The following is a 19454-nucleotide window of genomic DNA, read 5'->3' on the forward strand; positions in this document are numbered from 1 at the left end:
TGTAGCACTTCTCAACACCATTTTATCGGGATTAGCTTTCAAGAACAGTAAACATTGTAATATGTATAATGAAAATAGTGTTGATATACGCAATCCCTTGAAAATTTATCTACAATGTTCACGAAACGGAGCTTTGGCAATGACTCGGACAGCCTTTTACTGCAATAAAAAGAAATCATGCGCTTGTGCTGCACAACCCCAGACTATTAGGTCATATTGGATATGCGACTGAAAAATGCCAAAATAGGCCTGACGAATGTCATCCTGGTCCAGCTCACCACAAAGACGTTTGAGGGCATGAACGGGATAGGATAGGAAATTCACGAATAACGCAACATCACGTCTGAACTACTGGACTGATTAACTTGAAATTTTGCATACAGATTCTTAATTTCCCAAGGATGGTTGAAGTCTATTTTAAATTCTTCAAGATTTCAGTACCTAGGTCAAGCTTTCAATTAGACAGTTGCGGAACAAGGGCTACCTGCTAGTTCTATAATAAAACTCAGAAGACTTGAAATTGGATAGTCTCATATCTCATTTATTATATTTATGCACTTGACAATTTATTTTGTTTATAAGTTGCACATTTCTTATTAGGTACCTATATTTATCCATTCATCATACTCAAGGCTTTTTATCCAGTGATGTACGTCCATCAGTATCCAAATTATATTCTTCAAACTCATTTATATTTTCAAGATGAAGCAATATCCACATACATATTTGTTCAATTTGGTTAGCTTTTTGGAGTTGTATCTCTCTCTTTGCCTCTGTAAATATAAGGAAGAATATAATTTAATCAAGGTAAGAGATCATGAAAGACTAGGATAATAAGATAGAGCAACCAGCTTTATAAGAGTCTCTTAACTGAGTCTAGAAGCGTAAGAAGATTTCCCGTGTCATTTATGCTCCAAATTTGAAGCTGATTTTTGTTAACTCAAGTCGACTACTGCCTATTATTACTGTTGTGGCTGGGTGAAAGTGAAAGAACGGCACAGTATGAGCGACTATCAGCGTCACATAGCTTCACGAAAAATAACTACTAGGACTATCAACTGAGTTGACATTAAAATTTGGAACAGAAACACCCTATACCATGGAATATCTTCTCATGCTATCTTTTCTCTATGGTTATAGGCTAGAATCTTCTTGTGGGTTATGAATATTTGTTAGAACTTGCATACTCATCATACTCTTGAAAATGTTGTAAACTTGAGCCTCCAACTTATTTACTTTGTCTTCAAAAATGTGTTACGGTGTAAATCTTTTTTTATAAATAAACTTTAATGGTAGAGTGGGCATCCCTGTCCAAGCTTTGCCACGTCATTAAATAAAAAATCATCATATTCTATGATTCTATAAGCTTTTATTCACATAATTTACTTGTATTTGCAGTGCTCGAAATCTTAAATAATTACTTTTCAGTATATCACTTCTAGAAGGTTACTCAATTTAAAACACTATCCAGTAATACCCCAACCAAATACAAAAATGGTGCTTGCTCAAATATCATACATTCATATTATCATTCATCAAAAGAATTTTTTTTTATAATTCCGATAGTTTGTTTTCCATGTATGAAACTGAATTTTATCATAGAGAAACAATAGCATAAGTAGATATCCCATGGTATAGGGCGTTTATGTGGCAACTTTTACTGTTATCTCAAGCCGATTACTGTTGATTATTGTAGAATTTTACTGTTTTGTTGGGGTGAGAGTGTATGAACGGCACAATATGAGAGACTACCAGTGTCACACAGCTTCACGGGAAAGAATTACATGAACTATCGGCTTGAGATAACAGTAGGCCTAAAAGTTGCGACATAAACGCCCTATACCATGGGATATCTACTTACGCTATTGTTTCTCTATGATTTTATTCTCATGGCTGTGAATGTTATTATTGTTATAAATAGAAATTCAAAGTTAAATGCTGTAAATCACCCCGAAGAATCAAATCAAATCAAGTTTTATTCAATGACATCACTTACATAACAAATTCCGTTACACAAATGATATCACAGATCATTGATTACAATGCTTTGGAAAATTCTTGTCTGCAAACAGGAGTGAAATACATTCAGAACTCAACTAAAAATGCTTATATTATAAACTCAAATGAAAATGCTTATCTAAAGAATTCTGCTACTGCAAATATTGACAACTGGGTTAACAGCTAGATGGGGATTCGATGAGAAACAATCCAAAAATATGTGGATGCTAAATAAAAAGATAAATAATTATTTATCGATTAGCATTTGAATAAATGCAGTTTCTCATCAATTCCAATGTGTTATTATTGATTCGGATATTTGTTTTGTTGTTTTAAAATGCACAGCATGTTGAATAGAGCTTCAACATTTTTGAAGTGGGTCCCACCACTACCTCCGTAAACAAAGCCATAGTGCATTCGTGTGACGTCAGCACAGGTAGGACTCCTACACCAATAAAAACACTAGCTAATATAGATCAGCTGAAATCAACGAATTCTCATTGGTTTAGGAGCCCTACCTGTGCTGACGTCACACGAATGCACTACGGCTTTGTTTACGGAGGTAGTGGTCCCACTCACTGTAAAGGAGTATTGGACTTGATCCTTATTTTTCTTCATTTGTGATGATTTGCTCAATATTTATTAGATAAATATTCACATGCAGAAAAATTGCATACAAACTCAGCATTTCAATTATTTTTTAAACTCGAAATCAAATTTCTTCAAGTTGGAGAGTGATTACATGCTTCCTGTGCCTGAATACATTAGTTATTATCATTTCTTATATAAATACTACTCTGTTATCAAAATTAGTTCCCAATGAATTTTCTACTGATTTTATGAGCAAATAATGCCCTGTTATCAAAATTAGTTTCCAATGGATTATCACGGATATTATAAGAGGTTTGTGAATAATTTTAGAGAAATATATGATTGCTTTTACCTTTTTGGTTTGCTGTTTTTCAGTGAAGCAACCTCTTTCAGTGGTTTATCATCATTGGCCATCAGGGCATACACTCGAACCTACAGAATAAATAATACATGTTCTTTATATATTTCAATAGGGCTATCTACTTGGAAGTTAGATTTCATAGAATTACTAATACCCTTTTTTATTGTCTTTGACTTTTGAGACACGACTATAGTGAAGTCCACGCTTATTTAGTGACAGTATTTGATTAACATTGGTATTGTTATCCTTGTCTATCATTCCACGAAGCAGATAGAGGTATCCTTTTCTACCTCCGCAACGTTGCCAGGTGGTTTTTCAACAATGTAGAATTATAATTAATCAACAGAATCTTTAATCTAAATTATGAAAATGCATTACTTAACAAATAGGCCTATAATTGATTATTTCTAACAAGAATGAACATATATACCAGTTTCAGCAATCCTCTATAGAAGGCAGTGGCAAGACAGAGAATTGGAAAATAGATTGATTATTTTAAACAAGAATGAACAGTTACGGTAATAATTATTACATCAGTCTCAGCAATCCCCCTACAGAAGGCACAGAGGCAAGACAGAAATAGGCAACGCGTTCACCTATCTTTCTCCACTGCCGTTATAACGTGGACCTCACTATATAATTTCTAGTATTTTAATTCCATTATCAAATGTCAAAATCTTTTCTGATTGAAAATAAAAATAGTAAGAATGGTAATACTATGAAATAAAATATGGTACATGTTCAAATATAGAGAGATCCATGTAAGAATGTAAATACTGAATAGTAGATCCACTAAATGAATCTATAGATAATAGTATATTCCTAATAATAATGGTAAACTACAGTACCTATATCAATAGTAATAATAATTTATTGACCGAATGAAGTGAGTTCTAAGATTCAAGTCGACGGTTTGGCATTTCTCTTAATGTTTAAATGTTTAAATGTTTAAATGTTTAAATGTTAAATGTTTAAATGTATAAATGTTTAAATGTTTAAATGTTCAAATGTTTAAATGTTCAAATGTTTAAATGTTTAAATGTTTAAATGTTTAAATGTTTAAATGTTTAAATGTTTAAATGTTTAAATGTTTAAATGTTTAAATGTTTAAATAATGTTTAAATAATGTTTAAATGTTTAAATGTTTAAATAATGTTTAAATGTTTAAATGTTTAAATAATGTTTAAATGTTTAAATGTTTAAATGTTTAAATGTTTAATGTTTAAATGTTAAATGTTTAAATGTTTAAATGTTTAAATGTTTAAATGTTTAAATGTTTAAATGTTTAATGTTTAAATGTTTAAATGTTTAAATGTTTAAATGTTTAATGTTTAAATGTTTAAATGTTTAAATGTTTAAATGTTTAAATGTTTAAATGTTTAAATGTTTAAAAGTTTAAATGATTAATTTTTAAATGTTTAAATGCTCAAATGTTTAAATGTTTAAATGCTCAAATGTTTAAATGTTTAAATGTTTAAATGTTCAAATGTTTAAATGTTTAAATGTTTAAATGTTCAAATGTTTAAATGTTGCGCATTTACGGCAAAACGCGGTAATAGATTTTCATGAAATTTGACAGGTATGTTCCTTTTTAAATTGCACGTCGACGTATATACAATGTTTTTGGAAATTTTGCATTTGAAGGATAATATAAAAGGAAAAGGGAGCCTCCTTCATATGTCAATATTAGAGTGAAAATCAGACTACAGAATTATTCATCATAAATCAGCTGTCGAGTTAGTTGAATATCTCAATGTAACTTGGTAGAAAATTAGTAGCTGTGTAGACTATAAATTGCATGCCTAATAAATTGAATGCAATTTTTATGCACTATTAAAATAGGATGCAAAGAACTTATAACAGCTCGTCTGGGCGCCTAGATGTCTCCTGGTTTTCTCGCGCTAAATTCTTGAAAGCGTTATATGATAATTAAATCTTGTGTAAGCATGATCTGATCAAATAAATAGTTAGTGTATCAGTGTGGATGTGCTTATGGTTTGGGACGTCGTTATAACTGCGCGAGGTCTACTGTTTACAGAACTACTAGTACATAGTACCTAGGTATTAGGTACTAGGTACTGTTCACAGAACTACTAGTACATAGTACCTAGGAACTAGTACATAGGTATATTAATAGTCATTGACTAAAGTGTGAGGTCCACGTTATAATGGCAGTGGAGAAAGATAAGAGAAAAACGTTGCCGATTCTCTGTCTTGTCAATGCCTTCTATAGACGGTAGCGGACACAGGTATATTGATGTAATATTGACGGTTCATTCTCGTTTAAAATAGGTAGTCTATTATATTTTATAAGGCAAGAAATTATATTTTTCAATAATATCTTAATGAATTTTCATAATTAGGATGAAATACTTTGTTAATTTATTATTAATTCTACATTGTTAAAAGACGATCTGGCAACAGAGCAAAGCGAGAAAGAGATAGCGCTATCCGCTTTGTTGAATGATAGACAAGGATAGCAAATACCATTGCTAATCAAACACTGCTATTATAACGTGGACCTCACTATAAATATTATTACAGTTGTGTATTGTGTGAAGTTGTGGAACTTTTCCATAATGAAAAGCACAATTGACTAATAAATAATATTATATTTTAATAGTAATCTATAGTAAATGAGTCTAACAGTCAATAGTAGATTCAATGAATGTGAATAGTAGACTAATAATGAATGAATAGATGAATGAATGAACCCACAAATCGTCCTTTTGTAGCGTCTACTTTGGGCAATTTTATTTTGCGTTTGCCTCTCTCAGGCAGAGAGAAGTAATTGCCTAGAATCGGCTCACTTAAAGGCTTTCCATAAGTTGGAATTTTGTCGACTGGAAGATTCGACAAATCATCCTCCACTGTGTCTACATTTGCCAGGAAATCTTGTGTGCTTTTATAGCTCAATACCTTGAAAAAAGCAGGAATTTTATCTTAAAATTTTATATAGGGTTGGGCAGGGAGGTAACTTATGGATGATTTGAAATAACAGTTAGGCTACATACTCATTTTCAAACGAAACTCAACATTTATTTTTTTAGTGTGTACCTTGGATGTTGCAATTATAAAAATTGTAGAGGAAAAAATTAAAGCATTGATTAATTTAATTGATTATGTACGAAAAAAACATTTACGTTTTATGGAGAAAAATTGAAATCAATCATTACAAAAGTACATATATTCCATTCATGAGCAATGGAAGTAAATTACCGTATTGTAGATATATATGACATGTGAAATCGACATGTATTTAAAAATAGGTACCTAATAAATCTATCGATAATTACTAAATAAAACCCACCACAGGAAAGATCAGTACCTAGGTATGAGAAGAATCCAAAATTAAGGTGAAATAAAAGAGATATTTCAGTCCACATAATTTATTTGAGCCAAAATTAAGTTTCAATGCACTAAGGCATCATCATCAATGGTATTTTTTTTAAATTATGTGAAACTGACAATGACGTCACTTTTATCACACCTTAATATGGAGAAACTCACAATATCTCTGTTCATAGTGTGAAGAAACAAAAATTACATTTACATTACCGTATATTACATTAAAAATTATATTATTTTCATTTAATACTTTTGAGTGAGGAATACATGAAATGTATTTATAAATTTGCAAAATATAAATAATAGTTTTGTAGATTTATCGATACTATAGGATCTACCACAGGACAGCTCAGTAGGTATGAGAAGAAACAAATATTAAGGTGGAATATAGAAGCGATAGTCCAGATTACATTTGTTTAAATTTATAGTTTTTCATTACTATTTTGAAATGACTTTCCTTAAATACTTTTCAAGATTACCCAGCAAGAAATCAAATCAAACCATAGTCACTGACACTGTCACTGACACCGTTGTGGAAATGATATTACATTGTTAATAAAACACTGGAATATTATCTAAAAATATCACGAATTTATTAAAAAGTCACATTTTTCAACACCTATATGGTGTTAAAACTTTTTAATATAGCCTACTCTTGTATTATTTTTAGACAATATTCTAGTGTTTCTCATTGTGGATAAATATCATTATATCTTACCAAAAACAGCGTAGGCCTTTATGAAGTGATATTGTTGTAGATATCCTTCTTGAAAGACTGTAATAATATTTTCCTACAGTTACGTTGAAAAGTGGCCATTGCTGCACTGATTACAGAACGCAAAGAATCACTTTTCCGCTCTAGTGCGGGAAAAATTTTTCTGCACTCCAGATTTGCAACATGGTAACGCAAAATACTTAGTAGGTTATATGGAGCAACAGTGCAGCAAAATCAAAATGAAGTTGGTAACAGTGACTGCTGTGGCTGCTATAGTGAGCAGAGGTGCAACGAAGCACAACGAGCTAATTATTAATTATATATTATAACCAAGGACAACGAGGACTTTGGGGTTTTAGGATTAAGGTTTTTATCAATAATAAAATTACACAGAAAAACATTTGATGCATTTCAGGCAATTTTACCCATAATTACCCACTTTTCATATTCAATGGTAACTGTAGGAAAAACTTAATGTGAAATACGTGCGCAAAGTTCCTCTGCTGCACTCAACAAACCATTCCGCCCTCGCCTACGGCTCGGGCGTAAACGTTTCTTTCGGTGCAGCAAACTGTCACTTTGCGCACTAGTTGCACAAATAACTATATTGAACTAGCTGGCCCGGCGAACTTCGTACCGCCAAATACTTAATGCAACTCATGACAAACTTTAGCTGGATGCACACCTGAGAAAGCGCGATGCGGCATTTTGCATCCAGGTGCTTCTTGCTTATTGGTTTGAATAGAAGAACTCACACACACTGAATCGGGCATGGCGTGGAACGGTGTGATAAGGCAATCTCCATAAGATCAACACTTTGTGTCACCAAACCACGCCTCCTCAGGTGTGCTTAGCCTTAGTTTAATCTGATGCACTATATTTTCATGAAAATTATCCAACAATCAGTATCTACATGTATATCTCAATGTGCACTTCCTATGTGCTTAGTTAGTTGTGCAGCAGTTTGTATTTTAGATATAGTTGAGTGCTGCATGGAAATTGTATGGTATATCTCCTTGCTGCTGATTTTCCCGTGCATATTCTAAATTTACAGCATTTCGAGTTCTATGACCCAAGTTTAGACGTCGTTCGTACCGCGGCATTATCTTTGGAATTGAAATTTTGTGAATCAGTAGAAAGAAAATTGAAAAACAGATCTATCGACGGCTGTTGGATGACTCAATGATTATAACAGCTGATTTTTAATTCTGTGTGTAGCCAGCTCACAAATCTTCTCCCATAAGGATTACATGTAAACTTTGAAGGACCGAAGGAAAGAGTCCTGAAGTCGGATCATAAATTTGATAGGCCATAAACCTGCTCCTGAACATAACAAACACAACTAAAAAAATCATCAAATTCGGTTCACACATAAAAAGTTATTGAATGTCAAAATTTGAGGCTCGATTTTTATGTATATAGATGAATCTACTAAGTCTACTGAATCTAAAATAAGAAGGAGAAGAAGAAGAAAAAGAAGAAGAAGAAGAAGAAGAGAAAGAAGAACTTCACTCCATGGAGGTCTGTATGATCATAATGCTGCTAAGGATAAGGCCTACCAGTGGCTGGAATATTATAAAAGTATATTTTCTTTATCTGAGGCTAAATACAAGTAGGTAGGCTAGTATATAAATAGGGACATCTTCCAAAAACTATTACAATAATTTTGACCTATGTAGAACATGAATATGAGTACTGTAGTTTAAAATGTATGTATTCAGGGCTACTGATTTTTATTTATAAAATAGAATTATAGAACCTTTTTTTTTGAAATTGATAAAATATTAAATTAAAAATACGATTTATTACAACTAGTCTCAGGCCCGGTTGCACAAAAGCCAGTTAAATTTTAACCGTGATTAATTCCGCGAGAACCAATCAGAGAAGCCGTTTTATCAAAAACGCATTCTCTGATTGGTTCTCGTGAAGTTAATCACGGTTAAAATTTAACCGGCTTTTGTGCAACCGGGTCTCAGTGTTCTAAACAGTGTTCTACTGAAACTAGTTGTTTTGTATTTTAATCTATATTATTTTATCAATTTCAAAAAAGGGTACTAAAATTCTATTTTATAAATAAGTAGTTTAATTAATGCAAATCTTATCTGTGCTGATACCTTCAACGTATTCTCGGAGCAAACTCTTCTAATATCAGGCGGAAGTCTGGGCTCAACCACCTCAGCCTTTGTGTTTCGTTCCAGCTGCTTCCAATATTTGGTATTCCCCAGGGTGCCAATGTACTGGCCTTCCAGAGTCCACAGTCTTGCCGAATTGTCTGTACTAGAACTTTTGAAACAGAGTCGCTATATAAGATGGATTGAACAGGTACTGGATAACTCTAACTACAAAAAATATTATCAATGAAACTATATACTTTAATATAAGATGATAAAGGTACCATAACTAGTAATAATAAGGAGAAGTTGTAAGTAGTTATAATGTTCATAATAACTAATATGCTAATAATTGAAATCCATTGATAAAAATTTGATTGTCAATATCAAAGTCTTATTCTTTCCATTGATAAACGTCATGCTGACTTAACAAGCTAAGGCTAAACTAGTTGCAAATATTAATTCTTAGTTTTTGAAGTCTGTGAAAATTAGAAGTTGATTTTTTCAATACCGTAATTTATTTTGAACTGAATGGAAATTATATTTGAGCTGTTATAATATACAATTATATATCTAATTATAACGCTCAGTTCACAGAATGTACTTTCTATAAAACGAGTTGAGTGACTGACAAAATATGAGTATTGCCATAATTTCATATTTTCATTCAATATGAATAATTACCACAATATCAACTTCTCAACTACACAAAAAGCAATAATCTATCCCATGGCTCATAATTTTTTATGATCTATGCTCTTATAGACTAAATTACTATATGAAAAACTTAATAATGTTTCTCACATGTATTGGATTTTCTCAATGTACCTAGAATAACTTAATTTAAACTGAAAGAAAATCATATTTGATCTGTTATAATTAACAATAATCATTCCCGATGTTCAGTTCACAAAATACAGGGATACTCTGAATAAAACAAGTTGATACTTGAAAAAAAAATCTTCTTGTTCCAAATTGTGTGAAATTTAAATCTTTTCACACAAGCCCATATCACTGGATATGTTAAATTTGACAACACAGTAGATGAAGTGATGAAGAGTTGTCGAATTATTCTTTATTGATTTAATGATACATTAAAGAGTGAATTGCATACATTAAAGATTGGAATATTGCCCCATTTGGCAGCATGGATATTTTGATCCTGTTTTTTTAGAGATAAATGCTGAACTAAATCAGAATAGTCTACCTATAAAGTCTTAGTCCGAAAATAACTTTATCCTTTATTGATTCATACAATAAGTACGGTACACCATCAAAATGGTAGGTAGAGAATAAATATATAAGGTAACCTTGTGCTATTCCTCTCCCAAATTTAGAAGGTTACACATAGTCCGAAATATGTTAAGTCTTGTAGTTGTTCACTTTACAGAATTTCCAGTCCTTAATTATTTTCATAAAGTAGATTTTTAAATTTAGATGCTTCAAAACCAAGAATAAATAGAATAAATATTTCACATTATTATCACTAAAAAATATATAAATATATATTTACTTCTTCATGATTCTATGATAGTCTAGATTCTTATTACTTGAATGAAAAATTTCAGTAGTTCATAATATTTCTACATTGTCTACAAACGATTTGACAAAGTTGCGAAGTTGGAGGAGGATAGAGCTATCTGCTTTGTCCAATGACAGACAAAGATAGCATACTAGGTGATGCTGATTCTATAACCTGAATCTCACTTGAAAATTCATTTATAAATTTATCGAGAATACAATTAATTGGATAAATAGAATTATTTACCTTACTAGCACCTCCAGTTCTTGTATAAAGTTGAGACTGGTTACAGTCTTTTTATGCCCTTGATAACACGACAACAAAATAGGATAAGCGACGTTTTCAAAATTCATGTCGGGATTGACAATTGCATAATAGGGGAATTTATGGTAGAAGTACATGTGATCAATCTGTACCCTGTCTGATTCTGGCACTCCCAAATTCAGAATTGAAAATATTCTTATGTAACCGATTGAGTCTCCTGCAAAAGGAAAGTTACAATGCATTATTTGTAGGGAACTTGATGTAAACTATGACAAACATGATTCAGAATCGAAATAAAAATAAAAGTTTATACTATGAACAGAGATATTGTGGAATTTCTCCATATTTAAGTGAAATAAAAACATAAATAAAAATTATGTGAAACTGACAATGTCGTTTTTAGTTAAACTTAAAAATAAAAGTTTTGATACATTATTTTTGTGCGAAACCTGATGTAAACTATGATACATATGATACAGTATTGAAATAGATTCAAAATATCATCCAGCATCCTTTAAAATTCTATCAGTGTAAGTTTATATCGTGAGTTGGAACTTGTTTATGCACTAATGAAAAATATGGAAGGGTATTTTTTAATCTCAATTATAATGGCTGTAATGTGGTAGTCTTGTATAGAAAGAGTGAATATGAATGATATTTTTTTTAACTTGAAAATGGATTAAACATCCGAAACTAGATGTTTTTGTATTTCAAATTGAAACGTTTTTAACGTTCTTATCTGTGGGATATGGGATTAGAACTTGGGATGGATGTTATTCTAATCATATAGATAAGATTTTTGTCATTCAAAAACCCTAATCAAAGCCTTACTTGGAAAGCCTAGACACTATCCAAGTGAATAAATATACCGTATATTTTTCGAATTCAAGGTTCCAACTGTACAGTAAGGCAGTTGTCTATTAGAATTTTCATAGCTTATTTATGACCAAACATAAAGATCTATTCAATTCGCGTGAATCTACATATAATCAGATGTGTAGATTGATTTAGTAAATTGATTGTGTAGACTAATTTTGTGTGTACAGTTGCTGTAAAACTTAATTTTATCATTTGTCGTACTGTATTCAATATTTGACTTTGCCTATTGTTCTAAGAATTTAACGGCAATAAAATCATATTTATTTAATTCTCGTCTCTCATACATCACTTTACAGTTTGCTGACACTATTATCTATCTGCAGAAGACAGTTCTCATATATTGTATCATAACACATAAATAAAATCCCTCATCAATTTATCACCAATAAAGAGTAGAAAGATAAGATAAGATCTTACGTCACATTTGTTTGCATAAATACAATATTTATCAAGCCATGACATGTCAATAATAAGAATACAATAAAACAATTACAAACATTACAATCATAACACATAGAAACACGTCAAAAACTATGAAAAGTTCCATAATAGGATGAAAGTTACTTGAGTCAAGAAACAGTCAGGCATAAAAAACGAGAGATCTATGGTTGAAATAGTTCTTCAACCTTGTATGGGCAGCTATTGACAAGATAATACTTCAATCTATTTAAAAAACATCCATTAGTAGTTTCATCCTTCAAGTAATATGGAGGCAAATTGAACATTTTCATACCCCTATACCAAGGGCCTCTTCCTACCAGGTCTAATCTAATTCTCGGTAGCTGGAAATCATTTACATTACTTCTTGTTGAATACGGTGCAAAGCTGGTAAGACATATAAATGAGTGGTTAGCTTAGAATGACATTATAGTTTAAATAGTGGCTGCAAAAACCAAGCCAATCTCCTCTTATTTTCTCCAATATTTATCTTTTATTTATTGCTTCTATTGAAATTAGTCACTAAGACTAGCCATTAATTTATCTCCGTTATTTCTTATCCTAAATTAATTTTTATTGCTAAAGTCTTCCAGTGAAGTCTACCGTTCCAATCTATAATTTCACTACTTTAAATTCTTTCATTACAATAATTTTATGCAATATACTTTTTTATTTTTTCACTTCCCTAGCACTACACCAACTCGAAGGGCTTTGTTCTCTTCAACCTCCTTGTGAGTTCAGTGTTGTCTAGTAGTTGGATGACTTCGGTGTTGTCGTGTTGATGAACACGTGACTCATGATGGGCTGCCAATCGTCTTATCTCACTGGCCACATAGGGGATGTGCAGATCTCGGTGCAAATCGCTGTTCCTTATGTACCAGAGGGCACATTCACCATGTTCCGCAGTACTTTGTTTTGGAATGTTTGAATCTGATTGATGTTAGATGTTCTAGAGCAGCCCCAAAGCTGAATTCCATACGTCCAGACAGGTTTTAGAGTTTGTTTGTGAATCAATAATTTGTTGTCCAATGAGAGTTGTGATTGACGGTCCAACAACCAATAGATTTTACTGTATTTGAGTCCTAGCTCGCTCCTTTTCATCTAGATATGCTCTTTCCATTCCAACTTGGCGTCAAGAGTCATTCCAAGGTCCAAGGTATTTTGCTGTGTTGCTGTCTGGTACTACATTCCCATTATTTATTCATTTATTTATTCTTATGGCTTTTATCGGCAGAGAGATCCTTTCGGATGTTCTGCCTTGCCGTATTACCCAATGTCATTTCCTATCAACACTCAAGTTTATAGGTTATGTCTTGGGTTCTTCATGTTTTCTCACTAAAATTTTCACTTTCACTTCCTGAGTTTCTATTTTAAAAAATTTGAAATCAAGAAAACTATTTTCAAAAACAAAATCTCATTTAAAAAGCAAAAACTATAAAAATTTTGATGATAATATTGAACTGAAAATTCAGAAATGGAGACAAGACAATAATATTCATCTTGACAGAAAAAAACAACTCAATTCTATCAGGTGCCTTCTCTCCTGTCCTTTCTTACTCACTTTTCCTTCTTCCTTTTTCCTCCTCTTGGTTTTTAATTTATTTTCAAGTTTAGTGAGTTTCTTTTCGAATTTTATAATTTTCTATCAGTTTTTTATTTTTTCTTCCACTGAATTAATTTTTCTATCTTTTATCCTGAAATTTTAAAATAACTAGATTTTTCAAACTACCGGCCTCTGCACACAGGTCTTTTAAGGGTGTGCAAATGGTAAAAATAAACTCTCTACTCGTGATATTTTTCAAAGTTTTTCGATTTGTATATCATTAAGCTATCAAAATGGAAAAGTTTTCTCAGGAAAAAATTTTTTCCCGATCATTACTTTTTGAGATATGAGCGCCTGAAGCTTGAATTTTCGGGACAGAACATTTCAAATTCGGTAAGAGATAAATCCATTAAATTTAGAGGATTATTGATTCTTCATGGTATTTTTGATCTAGTAAATCGAAAAGTTCATGAAAATATCCATTCTTAAGATAGAGTTATTCAATTTACTGAAAAAAACCAAAAATAACTTTTTGTTGAGTTATTTTTGGTAAATTGAATAACTATTTCAAGAATGGATATTTTCAGAAACTTTTTGTTTTACTAGATCAACAATACCATGAAGAATCAATCCCCTAAGTCGCATGGATTTATTTCTTACCGAATTTGAAATGTTCTGTCCCAAAAATTCAAACTTCAGGCACTCATATCTTGGACTGTGTCACCTACAAATTTGGAAGAAAAATAGCACAAGGACTACCTTATTATTTTATCTACCAATGTTATTACATTAGTCATTTTGTATTGCAAATAAATAAATAAATATCTCAAAAAGTAATGATTGGAAAAAAATTTTTTCCTGACAAAACTATTTCATTTTGATAGCTTAATGATATACAAATGGAAAAGTTTTCTCAGGAAAAAATTTTTCCCGATCATTACTTTTTGAGATATGAGCGCCTGAAGCTTGAATTTTCGGGACAGAACATTTCAAATTCGGTAAGAGATAAATCCATTAACTTTAGAGGATTATTGATTCTTCATGGTATTTTTGATCTAGTAAATCGAAAAGTTCATGAAAATATCCATTCTTAAGATAGAGTTATTCAATTTACTGAAAAAAACCAAAAATAACTTTTTGTTGAGTTATTTTTGGTAAATTGAATAACTATTTCAAGAATGGATATTTTCAGAAACTTTTTGTTTTACTAGATCAACAATACCATGAAGAATCAATCCCCTAAGTCGCATGGATTATTTCTTACCGAATTTGAAATGTTCTGTCCCAAAAATTCAAACTTCAGGCACTCATATCTTGGACTGTGTCACCTACAATTTGGAAGAAAAATAGCACAAGGACTACCTTATTATTTTATCTACCAAGTTATTACATAGTCATTTGTATGCAAATAAATAAATAAATATCTCAAAAAGTAATGATTGGAAAAAAATTTTTTCCTGACAAAACTATTTCATTTTGATAGCTTAATGATATACAAATCGAAAAAATTTGAAAAATATCACGAGTAGAAAGTTTATTTTTAGCAATTGCACAGCCTTAAACTTGCGGGGACCTTCCTTATTTTTATTGTATTTTTTAGTTTAGAAATTCAAGTATACTTGACTAATGTGAACGCTCCTTAAGGGTAAGTATAATTAACACGATTAACCTACTGTACCTGTAAACAAGTACTGATCAAGCCTATCAGTGGCCATAGTCATGATGTAGACATCAGGATCTCTAGTGGCCTTGAACGTGTATACTAGACCGCTGGCAGCCGAGCGGTGAGTGGACCACATCTGCACAAAGCCGCCATTGGTCGAGACAAGCACCGCCCCTTCATCAGCGCCGGCCAATCGCGTGCCGCCACGCAGATACGTGATCGCGTGAATGGTCACGTCGCTCTTCCAATGGTTAGTTAGCAGGGATGATTCGAAGTTGTCTGCCAGAGAATAAAAATTAATTGTAATTTATGTATTTATTTGTGGATACAATTATTACAAATCATATAAATATGATCGGAAACGAACAACATCAGGCTTGGCCCAAAACTATTCTATTCCTAAATTTAGATAATGAATAACATGTCCAGAAAATAGGTTATGCTTGAAAGTTCAAATGGAATGGAAAATGTGAATATGAAAATAATAATGTAAATGTATCCAAAACTAGACCTGTCTGGAAAAAGAGTACCGTATTGATAGTACTATAAAAATATTGAATAAATTATTATATTAACATTGAATGGAGGAAAAATATTTCAAGCCTTCCATGAAGAGACTTTAATCATTGAAAGCTGTATACCGTAATATTTATATTATGCTACTTCAATTCAAACATATATTTCCTTCACTAAATTTCATTAACTTTTTATATTAAATTAAATTTGAGAATGTTTTATTGGCAGAAATATAAATAACTTTTTATATTAAGTTAAATTGTAAATATTTATTATTTTCTTTTGAGTACCAAATTATGTTTCATTAGAATTCTTTCCCCACACACAGACTTGTCTATGTGGGGGAAATTTATAAATGTTATATATTTTTTATTATATCTGTACTGAATTTGTGAATAAAACTTTATTTGATTTGTAAAGTTTCTCTATTCTGTTGGAGATTATTGATTGATATAAATTGAACAATATTGAATAATTATATATTAACATTGAATGGAGGAAAAATATTCCAAGCCTTTCATAAAGAGACTTTACTAATATTGAAAAGTGTCTCTATTCTGCTAAGAATTATTGAATAATATAAATTGAACAATATTAAATAATTACCTAGGTATATATTAACATTGAATAGAGGAAAAATATTTCAAGCCTTTCATTAATAGACTTTACTCATTGAAAAGTGTCTTTATTCTGTTGAGGATTATTGAATAATATAAATTAAACAATATTAAATAATTATATATTAACATTGAATGGAGGAAAAATATTTCAAGCCTTTCATAAAGAGACTTTACTCATTAAAAAGTGTCTCTATTCTGTTGAGGATTATTAAATAATATAAATTGAACAATATTAAGTAGAATTATATATTAACATTGAATGGAGGAAAAATATAAAATATTTCAAGCCTTTCATATAGAAACATTACTCATTAAAAAGTGTCACTATACTGTTGAGGATTATTTCAGCACAGATTCAACATCGAAATCCTAGCAATGCTCACTTTCCTTGAAGTTATCACTATATTTCATCATTTACTATCACTAAAATAGGCATATTTTAAATACTATAGTGAGATCCACGTTATAATGGCATAGAGATCCCGGGTTCGAACCCTCTCACAACCAAAAGTTTTTTAACCAGATCACTCCCGTGCTATCGGATGGGCGCGTTAAACTGTCGGTCCCGGCTGAAGTATGACAGTCGTAAGGCCCATTGACGGCTAAAATTATATATTCAGGCGGTGGGACCTTCCCGCAAGGGACTCCCCACCAACAAAAGCCATACGAATTTACTTTACTTTATGGCAGTGTTTGATTAGCAATGTTATTGCTATCCTTGTCTATCATTCAACAAAGCGGATATCGCTATCTCTTACTCGCTTTGCTCTGTTGCCAGATCGTCTTTTAACAATGTAGAGTTAATAATTAATCAACAAAATATTTCATCTTAATTATGAAAATTCATTATGACATCAATGTAAAATATAATTTCTTGCTTGATAAAATTTAATCGTTTTTTTTAAACGAGAATGAACCGTCAATATTACATCAATATACCTGTATCAGCTACCGTCTATAGAAGGCATTGACAAGACAGAGGATCGGCAACATTTTTCTCTTATGTTTCTCCACTGCCATTATAACGTGGACCTCCTGACTATACAAATACTATTATTGATACAACAAGATTACGCTCTACTCAACCTTTTCCATTAATTTTCATATGGGAATATCACTCAGGAGTGTACTTACAAAATACAATGTAAGTTTACTGTATATATTATCATAGGTACGAGGAATCTTTTTGAGCAGATAAACTATGATGTTCATTTCAATGATAATATTATTCAATAATATCAACATTGTGTTGATGGTTTCAGAAAATTCTATATTATTGAAGGTCTGGCCTGCTCAATGATTTCTCCAATAGCTGCAGTATTTCAAGTGCACAAGGGTTGTGTAATAGATGGAGCTTTGATCTGCAAACATTGTTTTATTTATCACTGTTATGTTTCATCTTTCATTTTTCATTTTTTCCCCTCTCTTGTCATGAATTATGTTGAAAAAAATTATACTGGTGATTCTTCCTCCCATTTTTTCGCAGTTTGAACTACATTTCATAATATAAGTATATTTAAAGAGAGGAAATACTACAATCAATCAATAAAATTACTTGATGATGGCGATTGAATGTGTGCGTGTTTGTGTGTGTGTAGGCTTTTTCTCCTCCTATATCCGATTAAACCTCAACTCCTGCTCACGGACAAGTGCTTCATGAAGCACTTTGTGAGCAGTTATTGTTCACATTAATATATATTATATATTATTATATTATATACTATTACTTACAATCTATTATTAAATTTTAGATGGATTATTGTTGTATTTGTCAAGCTAGACTCTATCTGGTTTCTGTATATGTATCTATGAGTGTGAATAAATTTGAATTTGAATTTGATAGTCTACTAATTGAGGTCTTGAATGGATGGTGTTACAAGAGTTCACTTTATAAATTAACTTCAGTTAAAATTACTATTTCAACAATAAAATCCTTTGAAAAAAACCTGAATAAAAAGGTAAACCACATAGTCTAAATAAAGAAATAAAAAAACTTTTCAATTGGATGAAATTTGTTATTGCTTTCAGATACGGTTTTTGATGAGGTATAGTTTTTGATATTTATGCATAATAATGATGACACAATCGGTGTTGAAACATGTTTGTAATTTTTTAATAAATTCGTGATATTTTTAGACAATATTCCAGTGTTTAATTATCGGTTTTTGAAATCTATACTCACAATTATTCACTTCCAAGTCGGACTGACTCTTATCAGTCATGTCTGAATCAATGGAGTCATTGTCTGTGACATTTGCAGTGTTGAGACTGCAAAATCATGAAATATATAATTTTAAATTGGCAGGTCTACTCCATGGACAAATGAAATTCACACAAAAATCACTATTTAAGAACTGAGAAGCTTGAGACAAAAAACAACTTTTAATAATACTGTACGTCCAATGCTATCTAAAGTGAGATCCACGATATAATGGCAGTGTTCGATTAGCAATGGTATTGCTATCCTTGTCTATCATTCAACAAAGCGAATAGCTCTATCTCTTTCTCACTTTGCTCTGTTGCCAGATCGTCTTTCAACAATGTAGAATTGATAATTAATTAACAAAATATTTTATCTTATTCATGAAGATTCATTATGGAATTATTGAAAAATATAATTTCTTGCTTAATGAAATCTAATTGATAATTCTGAATGAGAATGAACAGTTAATATTATATCAATAAACCTGTATCAGTTATCGTCTATGGAAGCCATTGACAAGACATCGGCATCGACAACGTTGATCTCCTATCTTTCTCCACTGCCATTATAACGTGGACCTCACTATAGCAATCGAACAATGTACTACAATAAATTTTCAACTACACCAAAGCTCCGACCAATCAGAGGCGAATAGTCACGCCCTGTCATCTCATTGGTCCGC

At 31.4% G+C, this 19454-nt stretch overlaps 1 protein-coding gene across 1 annotated transcript in view; it reads right to left on the minus strand.

The window, feature by feature from the left end:
- Window positions 1-387: 387 nt before the first annotated feature.
- LOC111063264 (WD repeat-containing protein on Y chromosome) overlaps window positions 388-19454 on the minus strand; it is a gene marked incomplete at its 5' end in the record, with an annotated part of 28511 nt that continues 9444 nt past the window's right edge. The window contains 7 exon segments of the mRNA XM_039420307.1: window positions 388-773; window positions 2942-3021; window positions 5669-5869; window positions 9128-9296; window positions 10893-11127; window positions 15449-15712; window positions 18752-18837. Of these exon segments, the coding sequence (XP_039276241.1) occupies window positions 740-773; window positions 2942-3021; window positions 5669-5869; window positions 9128-9296; window positions 10893-11127; window positions 15449-15712; window positions 18752-18837 (1069 nt within the window).

This window comes from Nilaparvata lugens, chromosome 2, assembly GCF_014356525.2.
Source record: "Nilaparvata lugens isolate BPH chromosome 2, ASM1435652v1, whole genome shotgun sequence".
Lineage (NCBI taxonomy): Eukaryota > Metazoa > Arthropoda > Insecta > Hemiptera > Delphacidae > Nilaparvata > Nilaparvata lugens.